General features: G+C 36.9%; 1 protein-coding gene across 3 annotated transcripts in view; it reads right to left on the bottom strand.

Moving 5' to 3' along the window:
• Positions 1–19,219, bottom strand: part of tln2a (talin 2a) — a 66,630-nt gene that overhangs the window by 36,154 nt on the left and 11,257 nt on the right. For all 3 annotated transcript variants that reach the window (XM_067441889.1, XM_067441870.1, XM_067441881.1), the window contains exons 2-13: positions 13,513–13,560; positions 9,489–9,657; positions 9,267–9,364; positions 7,768–7,897; positions 4,843–4,995; positions 4,238–4,380; positions 3,757–3,884; positions 3,414–3,477; positions 3,161–3,265; positions 1,140–1,295; positions 357–458; positions 70–146 (exon numbers count right to left, since the gene is read on the bottom strand). In XM_067441889.1, coding sequence (XP_067297990.1) covers positions 70–146; positions 357–458; positions 1,140–1,295; positions 3,161–3,265; positions 3,414–3,477; positions 3,757–3,884; positions 4,238–4,380; positions 4,843–4,995; positions 7,768–7,897; positions 9,267–9,364; positions 9,489–9,624 — 1,292 coding nt within the window. In that variant the 5' untranslated portion in view covers positions 9,625–9,657; positions 13,513–13,560. The remainder of the gene's footprint in view (positions 1–69; positions 147–356; positions 459–1,139; positions 1,296–3,160; positions 3,266–3,413; positions 3,478–3,756; positions 3,885–4,237; positions 4,381–4,842; positions 4,996–7,767; positions 7,898–9,266; positions 9,365–9,488; positions 9,658–13,512; positions 13,561–19,219) is intronic.

The following is a 19,219-nucleotide window of genomic DNA, read 5'->3' on the forward strand; positions in this document are numbered from 1 at the left end:
GAAATTACAAAACCTTGAAAGGAAATATGGTCCTTATCGCTGCAGACTCAAAATTTGTACACGTCTTACTTTTTGGGAGAAACGGATTCCTCTAACATGGTGGCCTCCTCATCTCCCTCTAAACCAAAACGGTCCTTGCTTTGTTTCTGCAGGGGCAAACATGCATACAATACACACACATTTACACACAAGACTCAGGTATAATCTGGTAACATTGTGCATATTGTAATCTGAACGCTGTTAATCTGTAATACAAAAACCCTTCATAATCCAGGAGATTTTCAGGAAAAGCACACGATAAGATTAAATGTTGAATATTTTATGAAGGAAAGGCAGATAAAGGAGTTAATACGAGCCTTCTTGAGAATGATATCGATGTAACCAGCTATAAGTTGCGATATCTGCTCCCCCTCAGTGGTTTGAACAGAGTAGTAGCTCTCCTGATACTCTCCGAAATCCTGCATATGGGGAAAAACACAGGTGGTCAGACTTTAAATAGAATTAATGGGTATAAAATGTGTGTGTGTGTGTGTGTGTGTGTGTGTGTGTGTGTGTGTGTGTGTGTGTGTGTGTGTGTTCAAAACTTTGGTGTCAGTAAATTAAGAAATTAATACATTTGGGCAACCAAAAGAAGTTAAATTGATCAAAAGTAACAGTAAAGACATTTAAAAATGTTACAAAAGAATTGTAATTTGACATAAATTATGTTCTTTTGAACTTTTAATTCATAAAATAATCCTGGAAACAAATTATAACAAGGTTTTCAAAGAAATATTAAGCAGCACAACTGTCTTCAACTAATAAGAAATCTTGAGCACCAAATCAGCCTATTAGAATGATTTTTGAAGGATCATGTGACACTGAATATAAGTATTGACTGCAGACAATTCAGCTTTGCCATCACAGGAATAAATTACATTTAAATTATTTAAAAATGTCACAATATTATTCTTTTCATTTTAATTTTTCATCAAATAAATGCAGCCTTAGGTGAGCATTAGAGACATCAAAACCATTTTTAAAAATCTTACATAGCCCAAACTTTTCAACAGCAGTGAATATATGAAAAGCCCTGAGCCCTTCAAGCCATCTGGATGTCAACGTGAGACTGTAAGAAGATGTATATGTTATGTAAGTACCAGTGTAAAGCTCTTAGGTGAGGCGGCCCATCTCTTTACTGTAGTGAGTGGCCACTCTTGAACCACATCTTTGGTTTTCTCATCCACTCGCATCACTGATTCTTTGGTTATACCCAGCAGTCTTGGGACAAGTTTATTTTTACTTTTCATTTTTTCCTGAAAAAAAAGAAACAATACAAAAAATCTATACAAAATGAAAAGTTGAACTCAAAATGTTCCAACAATACAAATGATACACCAAAATCTTCCTGCTGTGTTTACATTTTTCCACTTATTTTCACATACACTCTTCCAGTATCCTCTCAGATTCTCTAAAGCCTACTGTCTTTCTTCTTTTTCCATACCTTCTCTCTCTCAGAGCTGTCAGCAGATGGATGAGCTGAGCTGAGCTCTGCTCGCCTGTCTGAGTTTCAGAGTTGTGCCGTGCCAATATTTCTCACTTTAGCTTTTTGCACAACCGCATTTTCCATTAAAAGGTCAACGTTTTAATTTATGAATACAGAGAACAATTTGGTCATAAGAGATAAATAAAAGCCAGAACAAAACTAAAATCAGTAACTTGTGATCTTTATTTTAGGCATAAGCACATCTGCTCCACCTTAACTTTACAACTCAAGCAGAGCTGAATTGTAATCAGTCCATGAGTCATGCAGACCACCACTGGCCAGGAATGGGGGTGGAAAAGATGGAAGAATTCTGGAGGTGGAATTCCTCTCAGATGATGAAAGCTCTCATGAGAACATTGATTGGCAACATGTACATCAAAGAACATTTCTGGACTCCTGACCTCAAAACACCTTTACAGTATGTGAGCGGATTCAGAAATAAGATTTGAAGGTAAACACATAACACAACATGGGCGTGTCCATATGGGTGGTCCTGGCCAAAAAATTTGATTGGCCATCCCAGCTGCCGGATATTCGAATTAACTAGGGGAATCAGACCTTTAACACGCACACGGAAATCAAAGCAGAAAACGGTGTACATTTTTGGTTGTACATACAAAAAAAAAAAAAACACAGCACACAAACACACAACCAGTGTTGGGTGAGTTAGTCTAAAAAAGTAATGAATTACCATTTACTAGTTACATCTACAATAGGTTAATTAGATTACTGTATAAACTACTCTCTCCAAAAATTATTTAATTACTTTTTACTCTCCAAAAATTATTTAATTACTTTTTACTCTCCAAAAATTATTTAATTACTTTTTACTCTCCAAAAATTATTTAATTACTTTTTATACTCTCCAAAAATTATTTAATTACTTTTTACTCTCCAAAAATTATTTAATTACTTTTTATACTCTCCAAAAATTATTTAATTACTTTTTACTAATTACTTTCTAAATCTCGGGACATGCTAGCTGGCAACATAGGATTCCATTCATTATGCTAAGCTAAGCTGCCGGCGACCCTGCCAAACTAAAACAATGCATGCACTGAGACAAAAATGCATTTGCCCACATATCTAAATGTAGGAAAGAAGTTAAATAAGCCCTATTTCTAAAAACGGTGGTGTTCCTTTAAGTGATTCAAGGAAAGACATGAAACGACTTCATTCAAATAAATAATATAAAATGACAAATTATTCTTATTAACTGACCAAAGTATTGCAAATGTGAGAAGGACACATAAACATGCACTTTAAAGTTAGACTTTAGATTTTTATTTTATTTACACTATTGTAATAACTATGATTCTTCTAGTCTGCACAGTATTTAGTTCAATTACATCAGAAGTAACTAATTCAATTACAGAAAAAAATTATTCCTTACGTCAAGAAAAAAGTAATTAAAATTAATTACCAAAAACTAATTACTAACTAGTTACACCCAACACAAAACCAATAAAATCAATGTATTTATTTGTATTGCCATATCAGCATCCGTGGCTATTTTCTTTATAAATCAAATGTAAGCTATTATTTTCATCATCATCATCAGGGAAGTCTGTTCATTCTACTGTAACAAATATAGCTTATATAAGCAAGTACAACACAAACACACATGCGCTTTACCTTCACCAAGAAGAAAGACACTCCATATGTTCTGAGTGATCTCGCAAGCTTCACATATTTCACTTTGGCTTCGATCTCTGTCATTTCTCCACATGCCTTATGTTCCTGTAAAATACATGAAGCGCTTATTCATCTAATTAGTTCATTTATCTCATTCATCTCTGCTTACAAATAGTGAAGTTTAAGATAAAACGACAAGTGTGTAAAATCATAATATCCATATAGAAACAAATTGCAGGATAAACTGAGCCACCTGAAAGATCTTCTTCTCTGCTCCTCTCTGTTTGATGTATTCCTTCGGCAGAAACTCCTTCAAGCTGAACGAAATGAAATGAACATTCAATGTGAAAAGATTAGAGACAATATACTGAACTGCAAACTGGCATTATACGATAAGCATTAAATATTTAAATGCAACTAAGCACTTTTCATTTGAGTTTGTTAAACTCATTACCTGAATGGACCATATGGTCATTACAACATCTAGATTTCACACATCATTTCTTGGCTTTTAATAATGCAGCACCCTTGATTATAAAGCAGAAGGACAATAAATGCTGTGCACTATAATCGAAAGTACTGGGACATAGCCTTACTCTAGAAATCCAGATTTATGTTTATGTTCTATATGAGGTCCGAACTGGATCTGTGTTTGAATTCCACCAAATTCACAAGCCTTGTCAAATGACACGGGATGAGAACCATTCAGGATGTCGTCACGCGCCTGGGAAAACAAGCAGGAAGACACTTTTGTTATTAAAGCCTTCAGAAATCACACAGCAGAAATGATCCAGATCAGCAACTGAGTCCCTGACAGAAGGAGAGCTTATAAAAAGGTAATAGGGACTGCGCTACTTATAGATCGATACAATGTGTATAACAGCATGCAGTGCAGCACTCAAAAAGGCTTTTATGGTCATACGTCGATAAGAGATTTACAGCATTTCAATCCATGTATCCATATATTGAACCGTGGAATCATATCATTTAGGTCAATATGAGGCTGTTGACAACTGATCAAGGCTTTCACCTCACATCCCTATAAAATAACATAAAAAGACAAGAGGTGTTTCTAACCTGTACATAGAGCAGATTGAGCTGCACCGGATCTCGCGAGTCCACATTTTGATCGGAGTAGAAAAACTTTCGTCTCAACAGTAGAGTTTCGCTCTCCTCGACTCCCTGCTCTCTAAACGTACGCCCATGATCCAACCAATTCACTGTGAGAGAAGCAGAAATAAACCATTTATATATTTTTGTTATATAGCAAACTGTTTTTACACAGTTATTCACAAAAGATACACTATAGTTCAAAAGACTGCGTCATGCATGCCAAGACTGCATTTTCTGATACAAACATAAAGAGTAATATTATGAAATGGAAATAAATAAAAAAAATTACAATATATGTACTGTCAGTACAGTATGCTACTGTCTCTTTTGATCAATTTAATGCATCATTGCTGAAGAAAAGTACTAATTTCTCTCTATATATATACATACACACTGACCCAACATTTTGAACAGTAGTTTACATACTTAGAATAAGTAAAATATAATGAGTGACTAAAGGGAAGCACAGATAAACCCTGAAACAATTTTAAACCTGAACTATATTGACTTATTTTGGCCTGTTTTAAAGCTAAAGCATGTCTACATATGGTGGCTGATGTGTTACCTACAGTCATCATCTGTGTGCAGTTTAGCTTTGAGTTTCTCCATCTTCCTCTCTTCCCTCAGTAAAGTCCTGTCTTTCTTCAGTGTTCCCGTCCCTTCATCTTTCTTCTCCTCTACCACCTCCTGAATGAGAGAGTACTCTTCATAGTTTGTGATTCCTGGAGGGAGAAATGATACAGTTATAGACTTGTTATGGCCTGTGTTGAGTGTATGTGTGTATTTAACATCAGAAGTACTGAATATATATCCACAAATTACGGACCTTTTTTTAAGGGGTGATGAATTGAGAAATCAACATTCCCTTGAGCTTTTGATATATAAAAGGTCATGGTAATATAAGATTATCCTGTACATTTCAGAGCTGAAAAAGTCCTTGTTAGTCAAAGAAAAGCTTTTATAGACACCAGGCCCAGAAAACGATCGTGTTCGCATCTTGACGTCATCGACTGATGAAACAACACCTTTAAAGAATAATAAGCACGTGTAATTCAGTAGCCCTGCCCACCGGCTCATAGAGCTGTTCGGATCACGCAAGCAGCAGCAATAAACATGCCGAAGGATATAGCAAGATATTGCGCTATTCCTGGTTGTGGAAGAACACAGTCGCTGCATAAGCTTCCTTCGGGGCCTAATATTAGGAATGTGTGGTTGAACTTTATATTTAATGGATGTTCCAGCTCACATGGGGAAGACATAGGTGTTCACTGAATTTCACTGTGGGATCGTTTGTAAACAAATCTCACAATGCTTTTCTTCTATATTGGATCCAACAGGAGGAATGGTGCAACACACTTATGTGAGTAAAATGTGTTTTATATATGTAATAGTATTGCATTGTTATAGATCGTTTTGATCATGTGTACGTGTCTAACAGAACCATACCTTTAGCACGCTGGACGCTCGCAAAGCCCAACGTCCCGGGGCTGTGTTACCAAAATGGAAGCCCGTCGGCAGGCCGATTAATCTCATAATATTCCTTTCTTGTTCTGCCCCATTCATTCTCTCGACTTGACATTTGAAGAACTCATATCGACATTTAAGTTTGCGCTTATATCGAACGATTGTGCAGGCTATGTAATGCATAAATAATAGTCAAAAAAATCGTGGGTGGATGAGTAATAAATCATTGTGTTTGTTTGATAAAGAAGTACTTGAATCATTCCGGTTGCCGCTTTCAAAACAGCCCCTACATCATGTGAACCGAACTGACAGGGGCATAGATATGACAGGAGCTGAAGCTCATTAAATATGCAAATGTGATCCAATCCTAGCCGTGGGCGTTTACTTCCAAGTCTCCAGTGTGTCCATCAAAACCCAGTGTTCAGGAGAGAGCCTCAAAACCAGAGTAGAAAATAGCATATTACTTACTTAGTTATGACGTTTTTGAATGAAAAAAAAACACACAAACGTCATTAGTTAAAATCAGACAACAGTATAAAAAAAAAAAGTCAGTTCATGACACCTTTAAACAAAAGTTTGGGGATGGTATACAATTTTTAGTGTTTTTGAAAAAGAAGTCTCTTATGCTGACCAAGATAGCATTTATTTGATCAGAAATACAGTAAAAACTGCAATATTGTAAAATAATATTCCAGTTTAAAATGTTTTTTCTATCTACATATATTTTAAAATTTAATTTATTCCTGTGATGGTAAAGCTAAATTTTCAACATCATTACTCCAGTCTTTAGTGTCACATGATCATTCAGAAATCATGTGAATATGTCGATTTGCTGCTCAAGAAACATGGTCAATGTTGAGAACAGTTGTTTATTATTAACTTGTTTAACAGTTTTTCAGCAGGCTTTAATGAGTTCAAATGCATTCATTTGGATTAGAAATCTTTGGTAACATTACAAATGTGATTACTTTTACTTATCATCAATTTAACGCACCCTATGTACAAAACAAGCATTTGTCTTAAAAGATATAGCAAATAATGGTCAGTCCAATGGAGCTGAATCTATGTGCAAATCATTGGAATTTGAACCCAGGTTGTCCTTTAACTTTAAAGGTGTCATGAACTGGCTTTTAAAGGTCCCGTTCTTCGTTCTTTTCACACAATTAACTTATCTGTACACCGCTGTTTTCTCTATCCTAAAAACGGCCTGATGATTTCCTTGTTCTGTGAAGTCTCTCCTTCAGAAACACGTAATGAGTTCTGATTGGGCCAGCGCTTCCAGTGTTGTGATTAGACAGCAGCTTAGCGCACTTTGCCCGGAAAGGTCCCGCCTCTTACCATAACGGGGAGATGCAAGCGCAAGACAACGCCCCCTATTTTGCATGTACTTGTGGGCGAAGGGTTAGTCAACAAACGGTTCTAGTTACGTCATTCAAGCAAGGAAGTGCAGGTCTATAGTCCAAACCAGCCGTTCGCTGTAGGCTTTGAAAGGGAACTTCTGTTAAATAAAATATCTCGCTTGGCATTGAACTTTGAGCTTTATAAATTTATCTGTCAGCTCCCCTGTCAGTTCACATGAGGGAGAGATTGTTTTGAAAGTGGCAGCCGGAATGATTTTCTCGATCACATGGCTCATAAACGTCTTTATCAAACAAACACAATGGTTTATTGTTCATCCACCCGCGATTGATTGAACTATTATTTTTATATTACACATAGCCCGCACAATCGGTCGATATAAACGTGAACTGCGTGCGCACACACGTGCACGTATGCCCTTTAAATGTCAAGTCGAGAGAGACAAGAGCATTCATCGGCCTGCCGGGCTTTGCGAGCCCTTGCCCATACGTGTCTGAGTCCAGCATGCAAAAGGTATGGTTCTGTTAGACACATACACATTAGCAAAACGATTTATAACAATGCAATACTATTACATATAAAAACACATTTTACTCACATAAGTGTCAGGACTGCCACAGATGCCCACTCAAAATAACACATATTTATACATACAGTATTGTATTCCTGACCTATTCTACTGCAGATGGTGACAAGGAGCTCTCCCACAGTTTTGGAATCATCCACCATGATGGTTTTCACTGCACCATCCAGCATTTTTATCTTCTGAGGTCTCTGTTTTTTCTTATACTCCAGTATATCCTGAGAGAGAGAGAGAGAGAGAGAGAGAGAGAGAGAGAGAGAGAGAGAGAGAGAGAGAGAGAGAGAGAGAGAGATGAACACTTAATTAAAGGGCGCATTTAACGAACACTATGAGAGAGAGAACAAATCATTTTAAAGTTTAAGATGTTTTGATGAGCATAAAGCAAAAAAAAAAATTAAATATATGCAAGGAAGACAATAAAATTTAGATATAAGAAATAAGATCAATGACCATTCAGTATGCTGATATTATGATAACATTTTTAATGCCGTTTAGATTTGCAAAACCAGATCTAACCTAAAACAGATTATCTACAAAAGTTCTCTAACTAAAGCGTATTGTGTTGAATTATTTGCACAATTGCAAAAAGAACAAATCCTAACCAGAATGTTTGAGGAATACAAATGAACTGCTGCCTTGCAAACACTGTAAGGAATGTGAATGTGTTTGTGAGAGAAACAAGAGGAAAGGGATATGTAAAAAGTGATCTGCGTGCAAAATACAACAAATTAGACACGCAAAACATGTGGCTGTGAGAGCTGAACATCTGTGTGTGTGTATGAGGGAGAAGAAGAGATCTTTTCATGTCAACTTCTGACAAAAGATGAAACTGCTGACGAAATCTTCATTTAACACTTCTCAATTTACCCCGCAGACAGATTTTTATGTCTTCCTAGGAACAAGCATTCATTTGTTTTTAATATATATATACTCAGAAAAAAAGGTACAGTTCTGTCACTTGGGCAGTACCCTAAGGTACAAAAGTGAAAAGGTACATCTTTGTACTTTACTCACCCCTAAATGGTACATATTAGTACCTATTACATATCAGTACTTAATTAAGAGTGCAAATTAGTACCTTAAAAGTACATAGTAGAACCTTAAAGGTACATATTAGTACCTTTTCGATTTTGTACCTTAGGGTATCGCCCCAGTGACAGAAATGTACCTTTTTTTCTGAGAGTGTATATACACACAACACTTCACACAAGCACAGAGACTTACAAGCTTAAACAAATACAAACAAAAACCACATGGTGCAGTGACCAAAGTCCTTAAATCACAACACTGTAGCTTGTCCCAGAAAGTGTAGACACTAAGGGGAGCCATTCCTCTCTCACATACACAGAGACTATAAAAATAACTAAGAGCAGAGTTAAGACCTCTTCTCATCTTTCAACACACACACACACACACACACACACATACACACACACACACATACACACACACACAGATGTTTTGAAGACACGTCACAAAAACAAGACAAGAGTCCAAAGACATGTGACAGAACATTTGACAGGAGCTTGTAAAATAGGGAGAGCGAGAGAGAGCGAGAGAGAAAGAAAGAAAGATCAAAGAACTTACCCCATTTCTCAGCATGTAATAATCCAGCGTCCGGCCCCCTTCCAGCCAGATGCCTTTCCTGGGGTCTTCATCTGACAGAAACAGCCCATATTCTGAAGCTGAGAAACAACAGGCACTGTATTAAAACTTATATTTGGCAAAATGATACAACATTATCAACTAGATTTGCAATCATTCTAAATCTTATTATACAAAGAATAACGGAGATCAAGCAAGTCCCACCTTGTCCTGTCTGGGCTTCCGGAACCCTCTCTCTGATGACCCGGCATGCATCATACACAGCCGTTGATGGCTCAAACTGCATCGTCTTCACCACATTACACTGTCTCACACAGATCTTCAAAGACAGCGCCACCATCCTGCCAGGTCAAGTATTACAAAGATTCTGCACCTGTGGAGAGAGATGGGAGATGAGAGGGACAGAGAACAGATCGTAAATTTTCTGAATTATGACTGAATTATTAAATAGATTTCACATTCTAAAAAATGATTTGCAAAAACTTTGCTCTGTGTTATAGACACAGTGGTTCGTGTGTGTGTGTGTGTGTGTGTGTGTGTGTGGGGGGGGGGGGATATGTCATACTCCTGATGATTTATAGACAATTTATCCCTTCACTGCCATGTGTTTTTTTTTTGGTCAATTTCCCATTAACTTCCTATGGTCGCCATTATTGACTAAAGACCATGATTTTTTTTTTTTACGACCACTTAGCCTGTTTGAAACATGCCCTAGTTTTTTTTGTGATTTTTAACATTTCAAAATGTAAAATTCTCCAGTCAGAAATGACCAGAGAACACTAAGGGTTTTAAAGTTTACAACTCATTTTCGTTTGACATTGTGTGTGTTGCTAGGAAGGTATCTGGATTCTGTTCCCTCTCTCGCCCTCTCTTTCTTTCTTTCTATCTCTCTCTCACCCTCCCTCTTGTTAGCACCTGAACATCCAGTCAGCTGTCTTTACTCTTTCAGCACTATCCAAACTGCACATTATATGAAACACTGTCTAGTTTACACACACACACACACACACACACACACACACACACACACACACACACACACACACACACACACACACACACACACACACACACGAGGATAGAGTTTCACTTTGAAGGTTCAAACCGCTTTGACTGAAGCATAAAGAGAATTATAACGGTTCATTCCCTCCGCCTGCACTTCTAAATCAGCATGAAATCAACATCCAATATAGAACCAAAATTATTATATTAAAGTCAGAGTATCTCTCAGCATTTAGCTAACCTTTACTCTGTATGCATGTCTGTGGATGGAAGATGCCTTTGTGCACAGTTGGCACACTGAACACTGGCATGGGTTTGGCAGCGATCTGACCTAGTATGTCAGGGACAAGCTGTAGAGCGCTAAGCCGTTTTAGACAGACATATATAGACCAGGAAACGCATTGTCAGAAACTCAATAGTCATGACACAATGTCTCGATTTAAATCTGCGTATATATGTACATAAAGTACACAAAACTCGTTTCATTTTAAAAACAGACATGACAAAACTACCGAGTCATTGAGTCAAATGTTGATTGAGTAACTGCTCTGACACAGTCAGTTCATTTACTGAAGGATTCATCAGACTGATTCACACCATAAGCTACATATGTTTGTGAATCTTTTAGAAACACTCATTAAAAAAACTACAGGTTTACAAGAGTCATTTGCTTGTGAATCAGACTACACTGGTTGCACTGGGCTGTGTGTGCAGCCCACAAAGACAATTCAATAGTTGGATGTGTTGTGTTTTCTTGTCATTATTGCTTTTCATCCCATTTTTTTATAGAAATGATGAAAATTATATTTAAAAATGTATACCAGAATTTAATTATAATTGGTATATTTCCCACCCCAGCACCTGTGTGGTGCTTTCAAAACATTAATAAAAAAAAAAAAATAAAAAAAAATTCTACCTCATATTAATGCCATGAGTTTAGGGTGGGACTATTCTTGTGTTCAAAACATGGTGGATTGAAAGAGATGAGGTGGAAGAGTAGTGTTCTGAAATCCTCTTTGGGGATCAAATTTTGTTTGCCAATTTACAGAATATAACTAATATAATTAGGCCTAAATCTAAATGAACTATAGTGTTCACTGTATAATTAAATGTAGATTAAGCTTTGTTAATGCTGTGTTTTGTTGTTTGATTAACATTCACTTATTGGTTGCTGTCACTTTAAGTCCGAATGCTTTGATCCGATATTGATAGCCAGTCAGTGTTTTGTTGGCATTGGTCTGGGTTTGTTTTCTCCCGACTGAACATGTTCAGTCGCCGTTTGTTGAGCCGTGGAATATCAGAGCATTGTGGTATGATTTTCCTAACAAACTCTGACTTAATCTGACCTGCAGAGTGCCCAAGAACCGTTACCTTGACTACGAGGCAAGTCCCTTGCGAAACTTTCAGGTTTCTGGACAAATCAGAAGACAATTCCAGAGAAAGAACAAGATGATATTCGCAAGAGAACACTGGGCAAAGTTTGAAAACGTGTCTAATAAGTTATTATGTGCTGCATGCGAGCAAGTACTCTCATGTTACAATAATGCGTTCTTGACATTTAACGGCATAGAAACGGCCTCAAATGACCTATAAAACAAGCAGTAGTAGTGCCTGAAAGCTGCAAAGTTTTATTTTTAGTGGATTAAATGAATGGGAAGTATATAATTTTACGGCATTAAACGGCACATATTTTCAGCTCATATTTGGCTGCTTTTCTCTTTTGACCAAAAACCTAAAATGCCATTTTTGGCCAATCATTTTTGGTGCATCCCTAAGTAAAACACCAAACCCCTGTACAGAAAACCAGCCCATGTTGTACTAATGGAACAACACAAAAATCAGACGTAAACTCTTATTTGCATATGCATGGCACACTCTTCTGGATGTTTGCAAGCATATTAGATCCACACACACACACACACACACACACACACACACACGACCAGCTCGCCGGAGACATCATAACCCTCCAGAGAATGCTCTTCCATTTATAGACGTTTAACAGGAACACATGCTACATTCAGGTTAGCAAAGTGACTGAAGTCTGATTACTCACTCAAGTTCTTACAGTAATGAAACACACACATGCAGCCATTCAATTAACACAGCCTTTTATTTCCACTGCCTCATATCAGCAAGACTCAGCAGCTATATTCTCCCATAGAGTCATACACTCATACACTTCTAGACGTGACTCATGTCATGTCTGTCACCAGTGTTTCTATAGTAACTGTGGGCTACTGAAATATGATTACGGCGCTAAATATTTTGTAGACGGTGGAGTTACGTTAATCTGAACTCCTCAAATAGTGTATGAATGTGTATAAAACTCAGATTACTTTGAAAGATTTTAATAAACCTAAACTTATATATATATATTCTTTTTTTTTTTTTTTTTTTTTTGCACTAAAAACTTCACTGCATTGTTGTTCACTTCATTGATTTGCACTATATCGGTTATATTTGCCTTGAGCTGCTTTATTTTTAATTTTAATTATAGGTCTTTTTTTATCATTACCTTATTGTATAGTTGTACCTACATTTTATATTTGATCTAGTTATTTTTTAAGCTTTCATGTGAATGTTATCTGTATGCACCGGGGTCTGAGAGTAATACAATTTCGATTCTCTCTATGTATGTATGTACTGTACATGTGGAAATTGACAATAATTTTTTACTAATTTGTACTCATTTTAGTACTTTACTCAATTCCATTTTTAACTTAATTGAATTGTCTGCAAGGCAACAATTCTAATTTTCTTGTTATTAGTTTTTATCCAATATTTATATTTAACTTTAGCTTTATTTTAATTACCAAATTACGATGTAGTTTTTCAACACAAGAAACGCTTGTGTTGTGAAGCAGTGTTGGCTTTTTCTTACAACCAAATGTTTTGGCAAATCAAACTTGCATAGAAACCCCTTCAGTTTGAAAAGAAATGACTGGTTGAGTCAGTTTTTTACCCAAAGTATTGATTGTCTTTTTTAGTTGAAATGTGAATAACTGTAGTGCGTAATGCTAATTTTAATAATGCTGATGCTAAATGATATCCAATATTAAAAAAATAAAAATAAATGAGCCCTTACTGATGGGGCTGTTTGATGTATAAAACCAAAAAGGCTGGAAAAAGACATTTCTTCAGCAATGAAAGACAACGAAAAGCAGCACCACTATATAGTTTGGGGGGGGGGCATTTGAAAGAGGTACAGATAGTTTGGTCTTACCGTAAATTTGAGGTGTATCCAACTCTAAAGCACTGCAGATATTCACAGCTATGGAGACAGTAAGAAAGAAAGACTGATGTCAGACAAGCAAATTAGGTGACATTAACAATAAAGACCACAGTAATATATGTTGTATTGGACCTGACAAGGTTTTCCCACATAATAGTTTCAATAGAACTGGGTGTAAGAAATGTATTTCAATTAATCATAAAATGGCCCTGTTATGCCACTAAACATTAAGAAATCATGTTAATTTCAAATTTAATTTCGGCATCCGAATTGCCAGATCTGCTCTAGTTAAGTTTTCCTGCTGGATCCTGCAGACAACCTCGAGTCAGGGGTGGGGTGGGAGCTAGTGATCGCAGTACCAGTTTTGGCCACAATCTTACATACACTACCTTTAAAGTTCTTAATCCATCACAACTGCCAAAGAAGACGTTTATCAATTTAGCCATGACAGATTATTCAGTCCAAATATTATTTCCATTAGCCATGATGGGTGGAAGATATAACAGATGGGCAAGTTTGAAGAAAAAAAAAAAAGCTACTTTAAGAAGGAAATCCTACCAGTGATGGTGTGTGTGTGTGTGTGTGTGTGTGTGTGTGTGTGTGTGTGTGTGTGTGTGTGTGTGTGTGTGTGTGTGTGTGTGTGATAGCCTCATGAGGGATGAGTTAAAGCCGCAGTAATTAACCCAGGTCTATCTACTAATGATCTCATGATTGAAGAGCTGACTCAAGGCCAGAAGCCTATAAACACACTTAAAAGACAAGAGCTTATATTAAACTCATAAATTACCAAATGAGCTTATTAAATAAAAGGTGAAATTAAAGGTGATCAAGTTAGAGCATATAACACTGTTTTAACACATACTGTATACACTTCATCATCTTACAAAAATAACATTTAGAACATTAACAAAACCATCTTACAAAAAATATCAAGAGTCAGACAATAAGTACTTCTAAATCTAAAGCTCTTCTAAATCTGAAGACAACAGCATATGAAATTACTGTATGACTGCATGACGTATAGTCTACAAGTCAAGTCATCAACTGTGACTAGCCCAGCTAGCAGATGAGGGTCATAGAGCTGCTCCTGTTGTATTGAGTTGCATTGAGTGTGTGGTAAGTGACCTCAGTGAGTGGTAGGAACATCTGCGCAGCAGCTGCTGCCATTCAACCACTACAGAGGTCAACAAGAGTCCAGTACAGATCATTAAATTCACACTGAATTATCACAGCAACCTCACAAATAAAATAAAACAAAAACATAAAAAATGCTGGGTTGTTTGTTTCAACTTATCCAATTATGGACCAACCAGTCTTAATTTTTAAATTCAATTGTAATTTGTGAAAAACAGCATAAAGGGTAGTATGTCACAATACACAACAATAGGCAAATAGTGATGGGGCGGGACAACCTGTCACTCAAATGAGATCACCGCAATAGCAAACCACAAAAATCCAACCATCCAATCCATTTAGGGACTTACAAAATTAAGTCCCGCCCTACATTTTTTTTTCTTGTTTGAGAAGTTTTCACTCTGATATACGTCACAATAGGGAAGAAAATACTATCAAAACATTAATTTTATATTTTCATTCTTCAAAACTCTCTTTTTGTGCTTCATTAAAGAAAATCATGGAGGTTTGGAACAACAAGGGAGAGTGACAATTTAATTCTAATTAATCTATTCAGACTATTGAGCTCTTTATTATTTATACCAAGTTGGAAATCTAATAGCTTCTGAATTAATTTTCAAATTTAATCACAAAAAGTAGATCATAAATAACCATTAGAGAACTATAGTATAGTAAAAAAGTACAATAGCCATTTTAATTAAATCTCAAATACAAATATTCAGAAATCCTCTTCCCCTTGCCACCAAGAGCACTGCATAAAATAAGGGAAAGGTTGGAAGAGAGATGGATAGAAAAAAAAAAAACGAGTGACTGGTAAAGCATGATGCTTGAGAAGAGAAGGCCTGTGTGATGAACAGCAGACATGGCCTTCACTGGCATGGCTTGCATGTGTAGGCGGTGAAGTTCACATGACCATGCTGGCAACACACCAGTGCATCAGACGGCTTCTCAATGACTCACCATCACTGAAAGACAGAGTGAACAACCCCCTGCAGCATGTTCATGCAGGACTACAGATCAGTTTAGAGCCAAATTCAGGCCATGTTTAACATATTAAAGCAGAGCCCATTTACAGTTTATGTTCAATGAATAACACAAATCTCTCATTAAAGAATCACGAGGAATCAAACTGTCCCTGATCTTTTGAGATAAGAGCTCAATGTAAAGTTACAGTGTAACTTTAAGAAATTAAAACTTGCATGAGAACAAAAATCACTGGTTCTTGTGCATCATGCAAGTATGTTTGAGCTGCTTTTTGTGTGCACTGTAAAAAAAATACCCGTAAAAAAACGGAAATATTCCGGCAGCTGGGGCGCCAGAAAAAAACGGTAAAAAAACAGAAAATAACCAACACGTAAAAAAACGGAAATATTCCGGCAGCTGGGGCGCCAGAAAAAAACTGTAAAAAAAACAGAAAATAACCAACACGTAAAAAAACGGAAATATTCCGGCAGCTGGGGCGCCAGAAAAAAACTGTAAAATAACAGAAAATAACCAACCCGTAAAAAAACGGAAAAATTCCGGCAGCTGGGGCGCCAGAAAAAAACTGTAAAATAACAGAAAATAACCAACCCGTAAAAAAACGGAAATATTCCGGCAGCTGGGGCGCCAGAAAAAAACTGTAAAATAACAGAAAATAACCAACCCGTAAAAAAACGGAAATATTCCGGCAGCTGGGGCGCCAGAAAAAAACTGTAAAAAAACAGAAAATAACCAACACGTAAAAAAACGGAAATATTCCGGCAGCTGGGGCGCCAGAAAAAAACTGTAAAAAAAACAGAAAATAACCAACACGTAAAAAAACGGAAATATTCCGGCAGCTGGGGCGCCAGAAAAAAACTGTAAAATAACAGAAAATAACCAACCCGTACAAAAACGGAAATATTCCGGCAGCTGGGGCGCCAGAAAAAAACTGTAAAATAACAGAAAATAACCAACCCGTAAAAAAACGGAAATATTCCGGCAGCTGGGGCGCCAGAAAAAAACTGTAAAAAAAACAGAAAATAACCAACCCGTAAAAAAACGGAAATATTCCGGCAGCTGGGGCGCCAGAAAAAAACTGTAAAATAACCAACACGTAAAATTACAGTAATTTTTCATAGTTCAAAATACAGGTTTTATCTGTCATTTATATGAGTTTCTATATTTAAACAAGAAAATTATGTAAAAAAATAAGGATTACAAATTGTGGAAAATTATGTAAAAACTATGAAATTACCAATTAGATTGAACATTGCTACAACTCAAATAACCACCCTAGTGCAAAAGATTGTTTTTGTGCCATTTTTGATGTGCTCTATTATAGCCTGACAAGCCAGACCCACATCAAGATGTTTGGTCTGGAAACTTAGAGCCCTATAAAATCCGTTTTATTTTTTCCCAAATTCCGTTTAATTTTTCCCAAATTCTGTTTTTTCCAGTTTGTTTTACCCTTAACTGTTATTTTGGTGAAAAAAGAGTGTGCTTTTAATATTAATATAATAGAACATAAAAAAAAAAATTAGGAATTACCTTAAATTTATTGAGGTAACAAACATCACATTTACTTTTAAGGACAAATACTGCATGATGCAACATAACACTGCACTTCAAGTACTTCAAATATTAATGGTTATTAGCTTTTAACTTTCTGGTAAAATACATTATAGAAGTTTATATAAGTTAAAATGAAAGTGCTCCATTAGCTTTTTCTTTCAAATAAAAATAAATAAAAAAGAACTAAAAAAATCATAAGAATCATCTTTTACATACAGTACTATTAAGTAAAACATTTAAAGCTGAAAATGAACATGGAAAAATAACACATTTCACCATGAAATCATGTAGTGAAATGTTCTGTGTGTTTAACAATCACCATTATGATATCCAGAGCTGTGAAAAATAAAGATACACGAAAACACTGCCAGAAGTTTTTTCCCCAAACCTCAAAGGCCCCTTTAAATGATTAAAACTAGATGCTTATCTTAACTTTAAGGTTACTTTTATCATGTAAACTACCCATATACAGCATGTTATATGTCTTTTGAACAGAGGGGAAAACGGTCGCATTTGCAGCAGATATGCATTGCTGTCTAATGTGCCCATTATAAATCAAAGCACGAGATGACAGTGGTCGAGAAGAACACCGGAAAATCTGACAGAATGGACAAAATTTGTCTGTCTGTGCAATACACGAGCCGCAGTTCAGCTGCGCGCGACCAATGCTGCCTGCACAACGAGCGCGCGGCTCCCGCTCTCAACACGCAAAGCTTCTGCACTGCCTGCGCGTGCAGTGAGGAACCGCCGTTAGCGTTTACTTTTTCGCTGCCGAAAGCAGAGCGAAAGAGAATTTCATTACAAATATGTAAAATTCCGGGGAAATCTGCATTAACACCAGATTCCGCGTTAATATGCCAATTCCGCGATTCCGTCCACGATTCTGTGATCGTGGAAATTATAGGGCCCTAGAAACTCACCATTGACAGGGCTCAATCTGAGGGGCGGGATAAACGGCTGTCTTTCAAACTCCCTCTGCACGGCGTGCATGGAATTGGATAGAGCTACAACCAACCAGAGCAACGAAGGTGAAGCGGAGCTAGTTAGATAGTCATCATGAGCTATCTGATATTCTGATTTTCAAATATGTGTAACGTTAAAGCTACACTGTGTGATATTTTCCCCCATCTAGCGGTGAAAAGGTATTCCAGTGAATATTAGTTTCTGTTCCTCTCAATTCTGATTTAGTTTTAATTCCTACAGTGGCCGATTTAGTCCAAGATTAACACGGCAATCCCCCTCTTCACATTCGACACGGTGCCATCAACTGTTAAAACGCGAAAGGTGAAGCTTGAATTTACGGGTATGTTAATGTACTTTCAAGATGGAGGACCAACATGGCGACCAGCATTAGAACCCCTCACCCGTATGCATAGCTGTCAACCCTCCCGTTTTTCCCGGGTTTCTCACGTATTTTAGCTCTTTTCCCGGTGTCTTCCCGTTTTAGTATTTTCCCGTAAAATATCCCGTTTTTTACGCTCTGATTGTGTTAACTACGCAACTACATCTGTGTCTGAAGCTTTTAACGGTCTATGCTGTGTGAAGTGGCTTTTGCACTTGGGTTGCTAGACCTCCAGTCAAGCAGGTGGCAGTATACAGACAGTAGCTTACTATCGAAGAAGAAGACAGTTGCAGCGGCGGGCGGGAGAAAGAGGGAAAAGGTAAGTAGTGAGAAAAAAAAAATCTGTATTTTTTTTACAATCTAAGGCGGGAAAACTTCAAGTTAGAGTAGTAGAGTAAATAAATGAGTGTGATGATGATGGATCAGGAGGACGCAGACGGCCAAGATCACAGGTTTAACCAACCAAAACCAAAACCGAGGACATTGTGTCGCTATTTAACTAAATGGGAGACCACCTTCCACTACCTGAAAAGCAGCCATATAGGCCCAAACTATGCATTCTCCAAAATTTGTCGTTGCAATTTCAGTGTTAGTTATGGGGGGAAAAATGACGTTTCACAGCACGACAAATCAATAAAACACAAGCGTGCGAGTGCGGTAAAGTTAGTTTTCCCTGCCATTGTTCTA

Source organism: Pseudorasbora parva, chromosome 1, assembly GCF_024679245.1.
Source record: "Pseudorasbora parva isolate DD20220531a chromosome 1, ASM2467924v1, whole genome shotgun sequence".
Classification (NCBI taxonomy): domain Eukaryota; kingdom Metazoa; phylum Chordata; class Actinopteri; order Cypriniformes; family Gobionidae; genus Pseudorasbora; species Pseudorasbora parva.